Raw genomic sequence first — 9,481 nt, 5'->3', positions numbered from 1 at the left:
ATCCAGTTTGAGTTGACTTTTGTGTGTGGTATTAGATAAGGGTTGAATTTTAACCTTTTACATGTAGATACCCAATTTTCCCAGCACTATTTGTTCAAGAGACTATCCTTTGCCTATTGTGTGGTTATCTTGGCACCCTTGTCAAGTTTCAGTTGATTGTACATGTGTTGGTTTATTTCTGGGCTCTTTAACCTGTTTCATTTGTCTATATGTCTGTCTTTATGCCTGTACCATACTGTTTTAATTACTGTAGGTTTGTAACATATTTGACAATCAGGGAAGTGTGTTGCCTCCAGCTTTGTTCTTCTTTCTCAAGATTGCTTTGGCTATTTGGAAACCTTTTTGATTTTACAAAAATTTTAGTATTGTTTTTTCTATTTCTGTTTAAAAATGCTGTTAGTACATTAATGGAGATAACATTGAATATGTACATTGCTTTCGGTAATATGACTATTTTAATAATAATGACTATTCCAATTAATCAGCAAGAGATGTCTTTGCATTTATTTATGTATTCTGTAATTTATTTCATCTTTATTTTGTAATGTTTATTGTACAAGTCTTTCCCCTCCTCAGTTTTGTTTAGTCGGGTGTATTTTGTTTTTATTGGATACTGTGATAAATTGGATTATTTACTTAATTTCACTTTTGGAGAGTTTATTGTTAGTGTGCAGAAACTACTGATTTTTATATGTTGATTTTATATCCTCCAACTTTTCCAAATTCATTTATTAGAATGAAGAGTTTTGTTGTTTTACATATAAGATTTGTCTACATATAAGATTATGTCCACTGAAAACAGAGATAATTTTGCTTCTTCCTTTTTGCTTTAGATAGCTTTTATTTCTTTTCTCTGCCTAATTGCTCTGGCAAAGACTTTCAGTACTATATATAACAGAAGTGGCAAGATGGGCATCCTTGCTTTCTTCCTATTAGAGAAAAAACTTTCAGCTTTTTACTGTGAGTGTAAAGTTAGATGTGGGCTTCTCATATATGGACTTTATTGTGTTGAGGTACTGATTTTTCTTTTTTTTCTGAAAGAAAGAAATGATTCAATGTAATCAAATAGTCACTTCTAATTTTTTTTTTTAAGTAGCATTTTTTAAATTATACTTTAAGTTCTGGGGTATGTGTGCAGAATGTGCAGGTTTGTTCCATAGGTATACATGTACCATGGTAGTTTGTTGCACCCATCAACCCATCATCTACATTAGGTATTTCTTCTAATGCTATCCCTCCCCTAGATCCCCACTCCCCAACAGGCCCCAGTGTATGATGTTCCCCTCCTTGTGTCCATGTGTTCTCATTGTTTAATGCCCAACTATATCAGTGAAAACATGCAGTGTTTGGTTTTCTGTTCCTGTGTTAGTTTGCTGAGAATGATGGTTTCCAGCTTTATCCATGTCCTTTCAAAGGACATGAATTCATCTTTCTATGGCTGCATAATATTCCATGATGTATATGTGCCACATTTTCTTTATCCAGTATATCATTGATAGGCATTTGAGTTGGTTCCAAGTTTTTGCTATTATGTATAGTGCCACAATAGACATATGTGTGCATGTGTCTTTATAGTAGAATAATTTATAATCCTTTGGGTATATACTCAGTAATGGGATTGCTGGGTCAAATGGTATTTCTAGTTCTAGATCCTTGAAGAATTGCCACACTGTCTTCTAAAATGGTTAAACTAATTTACACCATCACCAACAGTATAAAAGCATTCCTATTTCTCCACATCCTCTCCAGCATCTGTTGATTCCTGACTTTTTAATAATCACTATCCTAACTGATGTAAAATGGTATCTCATTGTGGTTTTGATTTGCATTTCTATACCTAATTTTTACCTATTGAAAGTTTTTATCATGAAAGGATGTTAAATTTTGTTAAATGGTTTTTCTACAACTTTTGAGATGATTATATAATTTTTATTCTCTTAATGTAGTGTATTACATGTGTTGATTTGTGTATTTTGAACCTTCCTTGTATCTGAAGGATAAATCACACTTTATCCTAATGTATGATCCTTTTAATGTGCTGGTGAATTCGGTTTGCAAATATTTTGTTGATTTTCAAAGAGAATGCTTCCAGCTTTTGCCAATTCAGTATGATATTGGCTGTGGGCTTGTCATAAATAACTCTTACTGTTTTGAGATACATTTCACCAATACCAAGTTTATTGAGAGTATTTAGCATGAATGGGTGTTGGATTTTATTGAAGGCCTTTTCTGCATCTATTGAGATAATTCTGTGATTTTTGTCATTGGTTCTATTTATGTGATGGATTATGTTTATTGATTTGCTCATGTTGAACCAGACTTGCATCCAAGGGATGAAGCCAACTTGATCGTGGTGGATATGATTTTTGATGTGCTGCTGGATTCAGTTTGCCAGTATTTTATTGAGGATTTTTGCATTAATGTTCATTAGGGAGATTGGCCTGAAATTTTCTTTTTTTGTTGTGTCTCTGCCAGATTTTGGTATTGGGATGATGCTGCCACATAAAATGAGTTAGGGAGGATTCCCTCTTTTTCTATTTGGCTGTGAATCCATCCAGTCTTGGGCTTTTTTTGGTTGGTAGGCTATTAATTACTGCCTCAATTTCAGAATTTGTTATTGATCTACTCAGGGATTTAACTTCTTACTGGGTTAGTCTTGGGAGGGTGTATGTGTCCAGGAATTTACCCATTTCTTCTAGATTTTCTAATTTATTTGCATAGAAGTGTTTATAGTATTCTCTGATGGTAGTTCATATTTCTGTGGGATCAATAGCAACATCCCCTTTACTATTTTTTACTGTGTCTATCTGACTCTTCTCTCTCTTCTTTATTAGTCTGGCTAGTGGTCTATTTTGTTAATCTTTTCAAAGGAACAGCTCCTGGATTCATTGATTTTTTTGGAGGGTTGTTTGTGTCTTTACCTGCTTCAGTTCTGCTCTGATCTTAGTTATTTCTGGTCTTCTGTTAGCTTTTGAATTTGTTGCTCTTGCTTCCCTAGTCTTTTAATAGTGATGTTAAGGGTGTCAATTTTAGATCTTTCCCACTTTCTCCTGTGGGCATTTAGTGCTATAAAATTCCCTCTAAACACAGCTTTAGCTGTCTCCCAGAATTTCTGGTATGTTGTGTCATTGTTCTCGTTGGTTTCAACAAACTTATTTATCTCTACCTTAATTTCATTATTTACCCAGTAGTCATTCAGAAGCAGGTTGTTCAGTTTCCATGTAGTTGTGCAGTTTTGACTGAGTTTCTTAATTCTGAGTTCTAATTTGATTGCACTGTGATCTGAGAGACTATTTGTTATGATTTCCCTTCTTTTTCTTTTTCATTTGCTGAGGAGTGTTTTACTTCCAATTATATGGTCAATTTTAGAATAAGTGGGATGTGGTGCTAAGAAGAATGTATATTCTGCTGATTTGGGGTGGAGAGTTCTGTAGATGTTTATTAGATCTGTTTGGTCCAGAGCTGAGTTCAAGTCCTGAATATCCTTGTTAATTTTCTGTCTCATTTATCTGTCTAATATCAACAGTGGGGTGGTGAAGTCTCCCAGTATTATTGTGTGGGAGCCTAAGTCTCTTCGTAAGTCTCTAAGAACTTGCTTTATGTATCTGGTGCTCCTGTATTGGGTGCATATATATTTAGGAGGGTTAGCTCTCCTTGTTGCATTGATTACTTCACCATTATGTAATGCCCTTCTTTTTTTTTTTTAATCTCTGTTGGTTTATAGTCTGTTTTATCAGAGACAAGGATTATAAACCCTGCTTATTTTTGCTCTCCATTTCCTTGGTAAATATTCCTCCATTTCTTTATTTTGAGCCCATGTGTGTCTTTATATGTGAGTTGGGTCTCCTGAATACAGCACACCAATGTGTCTTGACTCTTTATCCAATGTGCCAGTCTGTGTATTTTAATTGGGACATTTATACCATTTACATTTGAAGCTGATATTATTATGTGTGAATTTGATTCTATCATTATGATGCTAACTGATTATTTTGCCCATTACTTGCTGCAGTTGCTTCATACTGTTGATGGTCATTACAATTTGGTATGTTTTTGCAATGGCTGGAACCAGTTTTTCCTTTCCATATTTAGTGCTTCCTTCAGGAGATCTTGTAAGGCAGTCCTGGTGGTGAAAAAATCTCTCAGCATTTGCTTGTCTGTAAAGGATTTTATTTCTCCTTCACTTATGAAGCTTAGTTTGGCTGCATGTGAAACTCTGGGTATTCTTTTCTTTAAGAATGTTAAATATTGGCCCCCATTCTCTTTGGGCTTGTAGGGTTTCTGCACAGAGATTAGCTGTTAGTCTGATGGGCTTCCCATAGTGGGTAACCCTACCTTTCTCTCTGGCTGCACAAGACAAGATGTCCTCTCTCAGCATTCCTATGCAACGTAGTATTGGAAGTTCTGGTCAGGGCAATCAGCCAAGAGAAAGAAATAAAGCGTAGTCAAATAGAGAGAAAGTCAAATGATGTCTGTTTGCAGAAGACATGATTCTACATTTAGAAAACCACATTGTCTCAGCCCAAAATCTCCTTAAACTGATAAGCAACTTCAGCAAAGTCTCAGAATACCAAATCAATGTCAAAAATTACAAACATTCTTATACACCAATAATAGACAAACAGAAAGCCAAATCATGAGTGAATTCCCATTTACACTTGCTACAAAGACAATAAAGTACCTGAGGATACAACTTAAAAGGAATGTGAAGTACTTCTTCAAGGAGAATTACAAACCACTGCTCAAGGAAATAAGAGAGAACATAAACAAACAAACAAACATTTTATGCTCATGGATAGAAAGAATCAGTATCACGGAAATGGACATTCTGCCCAAAGTAATTTATAGATTCAATGCTATTCTTATCAAGCTACCACTGACTTTCTTCACCAAATTAGAAAAAAAACTACTTTAAATTTTATATGGAACAAAGAAAAAGCCTGCATAGCCAAGACAATCCTAAGCAAAAAGAACAAAGTTAGAGGCATCATGCTACCTATCTTCAAACTGTACTACAAAGCTGCAGTAACCAAAACAGCATGGTACTGGGTTCATTTAACCAAAACAACCTAAATCAAATATATAGACCAATGAAGCAGAACAGAGTCCTCAGAAATAATGCCACACATCTATGATTATCTGATCTTTGACAAACCTGACAAAAACAAGCAATGAGGAAAGGATTCCCTATTTAATAAATGGTGTTGGGAAAACTGGCTAGCCATATGCAGAAAACTGAAACTGGACCCCTTCCTTACACTTTATACAAAAATTAACTCAAGGTGGATTAAATACTTAAATGTAAGAAGACCTAAAACCATAATAATCCTAGAAGCAAGTGTAGGCAATACCATTCAGGTATTGCAAAGGCATGGGCAAAGACCTTATAACTAATACATTAAAAGCAATTGCAACAGAAGCCAAAATTGACAAATGGGATTTAATTAAACTAAAGAGCTTCTGCACAGCCAAAGAAACTATCATCAGAGTGAACAGGTAACCTACAGAACGGAAGAAAGTTTTTGCAATCTATTCATTTGACAAAGGACCAATACCCAAAATATACAAAGAACTTAAATTTATGCAGAAAAAAAAACCATAAAAAAGTGGGCAAAGGTTAAGCAGACACTTTTCAAAAGAAGACATTTATGCAGCCAACAAACATTTTTTTAAAAAGCTCATTATCACTGGTCATTAGAAAAATGCAGATCAAAACCACAATGAGATACCATCTCACATCAGTTAACATGGCAATCATTAAAAAGTCAGGAGACAACAGATGCTGGAGAGTATGTGGAGAAACAGGAACCATTGGTGGGAGTGTAAATTAGTTCAACCATTGTGGAAGACAGTGTCGTGACTCCTCAAAAATCTAGAACAAGAAATACCATTTGACCCAGCAATCCCATTACTAGGTATATACCCAAAGGATTATAAATTATTCTACTGTAAAGACACATGCACACATGTGTTTATTGCAGCCCTATTCACAATAGCAAAGACTTGGACCCAACCCAAATGCCCATCAATGATAGACTGGATAAAGAAAATGTGGCACATATTCACCATGGAATACTATGCAGCCATAAAAAAGGATGAGTTCATGTCCTTTGCAGGAACATGGATGAAGCTGGAAACCATCATTCTCAGCAAACTAACACAAGCACAGAAAATTAAAAACTGCATGTTTTCCACATGGACGCTGGGAGGGGAACATCACACACCAGGGCCTGTTGGGGGTGGTGGACTAGGGGAGGGATAGCAGAGAGTGGGAGGATTGAGGAGGGATAACGTTAGGAGAAATATCTAATGTAGGTGATGGGTGATGGATGCAGCAAACTACATGGCATGTGTATACCTATGTAACAATCCTGCACGATCTGTACATGTACCCCAGAACTTAAAGTATAATAAAAAGTAAATAAATAAATGAAAACTGCATGTTCTCACTCATAAGTGGGAGTTGAACAATGAGAACACATGGACACAGGGAGGGGAACATCACACACTGGGGCCTGTCAGGGTGTGGGGGTCTAGGGGAAGGATAGCATTAGGAAAATACCTAATGTAAATGATGGTTGACAGGTGTAGCAAACCACCATGGCACATGTATATCTATGCAACAAACCTGCACGTTCTACACATGTATCCCAGAACTTAAAGTATAATTTAAAAATATTTTGTTGAGAATTTTTGAATCTATGTCTTTCAGGGATATTGGCCTGCACAGTTTCTCTTCAACTTACCATGCATGGTGTTATGTCCTGATAAACCAATCATGAATTAAAAATATTACCAGTCAAAAATACATTTAGTGCAGCTAACCTACCATACATCATAGCTTAATCTAGTGTAGTTTAAATGTGCCCAGAATAATTACATTAGCCTACAGTTGGGCAAAATTTCTGGCAATGCAGTATGCTGTAGGGGATAAGTTATTTTACCTTCATGATCATGAGGCTGACTGGGAGCTGTGGCTCACTGATGCAGCACAAGAAAGTATTGTATTACATATCACTAGCCCAAGAAAAAAATCAAACTTAAAATTTTGAAGTTATGGCTTCTACTGAATGCACATCATTTTGCATTATTGTAAAGTAATAAGTCAAGGTCCAGAAGTGGAAATAGAGTCCTGGCAGAAGCAATGTGATTCGCTTCAAAAGATTGTGGAGAAGCAGCAGGAGAACATGGATCAGTTGCGCTTACAAGTACAGAGCCTAGAGCAGGAAGTGGCTCAAGAAGAAGGAACAAGCCAGGTCCTGAGAGAGGAGGTCCAGCAAAGGGATGCAGTCATGCAGCAGCTGCGCACAGCTGTCAAGGAGCTTTCAGTGCAAAACCAGGACTTGATAGAGAAGAATCTGACCCTCCAGGAGCACTTGCGCCAGGCCCAACCAGGGTCTCCACCTTCACCAGACATGGCCCAGCTGGCACTTGAGCTACACCAGGAGTTGGCCAGTGACCTTCAAGATCTGCAGGCTCTCTCTAGCATTGTGACCCAGAGGGCCCAGGGCCACAACCCGAATCTCTCCCTGCTCCTGGGTGTTCACTCAACACAGCACCCAGAAACTCAGCTAGATTTGCAGAAGCCAGATGTGATCAAGAAGAAACTAGAAGAGGTCCAACAGCTGCATCGTGACATTGAGGGATTAAGGACCAGCATGTCAGACAGATATGCCCAGGACATGGGAGAAAACTGTGTCACACAGTGAGGAATTCTGGGGGATTCCCCCAGGGAGGATTTGGGCTGCTGAGAGCCTAGTCCAGCAGGTTTCTACCCTGACATTCTCTTGTCTGCTATTCCCAGAGAGAAGTGTCAGAGGGGAGGGGAGAGCCTGCATCTAGGGGCCAAGGGCTGATTAGGGAACTGTGTCCTACCCCACACTGGCATGTTGGATTACATTTGTCCTGTTAATTTACTCTCGAGAGTGAGTTACTAATTAACTTTTGGCAGGTACAACACATAAGTCTTCACAAACTGTTCCCAGCCCTAGGCTGACATCAGAGATGAACAAGCTGTCTACTTTTCTTCTCCATCCAATGGGTAGATCCATGTTCATTCCCACTTTATACCTTGGTCCTGCTGATTAGAGAGCTCATCAGAGGGGCCTGGAAAGGCTGAGCGAGTACCAGTAACAATGGCCATTTAAGAATTCTTGGGCCCCCTATGCCAGCCTTCCTGGGAACTGAGCTGCTTTCTGGGTTTTCTGATGCCTGGTCTCACTGCTTCTTCCTCAGGGCTCTTGTTCTCCCAGAAGCCTCAGGGTAATTTGTTGGTTACCATATAACTACTAGGATTGGGGACCTAGGGATTACAGCTGGGACTCTTTAATCTGCCTACCATGCCATTTAACAAGAGATACCACTCTCCAGCTTCTTTGTGTCCCTAGGGCCCTGGCCATGTGTTTAGCACAGCCCCTTTCTCCTTTGTTCTCAGACCTTCCAGGTAGCCCCCTTCCTGGACTTAAGAGTACATACTCTTCTCTGTGCTTCTAGCCTTGGGCAGAATTCTAACCCAGAGACCAAAGGGCAACTGTCAAGCTGCTTACTCCCTCACCCAGGGCTACACCCTGTGCCCAGCCCTCTAATTTGTGCCTGTCTTGTGTTGGGGGCCAGTCCTTTCCCTTTCCTGCTCTGGCCTCCTTGAAACTTCAGAGTACCCAGTACAAGTCAGCTTTAAAGTACAGCTTTCAATGTTTTCTGGGTTGTTTCTCTGGGGCTTTAGGGAGGGCCTTTGCCCTCTGGTTTTTCTTGCCTCCTGGTTTAGGGAGCATCTCACACTTGTTAGTATCTGGTTGTTGGGCCAGCCATGCCTCCTCTAGATCTGAAGCCAGGCCAAGCAGGAGCCATGTGTGGGCCAGAGTCAGCCACAGCAAGATTTTTGCTAAGCTTTGGGCTGTTGGCAGCATCCTGGACCTCATGCCTGGGCTTGAATGAGGCTCTTTCTTAAATGTTTACACAAGTTTGTGTTTTCTTTATGGAGTGACTTATCCCTTCCATTCAGAGCAGCCCCACACAGCCATCCCTTTAGCCTCTAGGCTCCTGCCTCTTAAAGGCAGAGCCACTTGGTTGGTCTCCACCCTGTGCATTGGGAGCCCAGCCACCACGCTCACAGGTATTTTTCTTCATAAAGTTTCTAACCAGTTATTTATATGAATCTTTGTTATATCAACTTATTAGCACTGCCTATTTTGATTATAAAATAAAATATCTTAACAGACACAAAAATAAAATAAAATAAATAAAGGGTCAAGGACTGTCTATAGTTTTCCTGTAGTGTCTTTGTCTGGCTTTGATATCAAACTAATGCTGGCCCCATAAAATTAGTCTTGAAGTGCTTCTTCCTCTTATGTTTTTTGAAAGTATAAAAGTATTAATGTTCATGTTTTTTAGATGTTTGGTAGAATTTACCAGTGAAGCCATTCTGTCCTGCATTTTTCTTTGCTGGGAGTAGTTGACTTCTGATTAAATTTCATTGTTATTG

General features: G+C 38.6%; 1 protein-coding gene across 1 annotated transcript; it reads left to right on the top strand.

The window, feature by feature from the left end:
- The first annotated feature begins 7,070 nt into the window (after positions 1-7,070).
- LOC105725681 (centrosomal protein of 85 kDa-like) lies at positions 7,071-7,709 on the top strand. Its single transcript, XM_064384081.1, has one exon. The coding sequence runs from the start codon at positions 7,071-7,073 to the stop codon at positions 7,707-7,709; it is 639 nt and encodes a 212-aa protein (XP_064240151.1).
- Positions 7,710-9,481: the final 1,772 nt, after the last annotated feature.

The sequence above is a fragment of the Aotus nancymaae genome, unplaced genomic scaffold, assembly GCF_030222135.1.
Source record: "Aotus nancymaae isolate 86718 unplaced genomic scaffold, 86718_ANA_hifiasm-v0.15.2.pri h1tg000004l, whole genome shotgun sequence".
In the NCBI taxonomy this organism is placed as follows: Eukaryota; Metazoa; Chordata; class Mammalia; order Primates; family Aotidae; genus Aotus; species Aotus nancymaae.
This window is presented reverse-complemented; position numbering and strand designations above follow the sequence as displayed.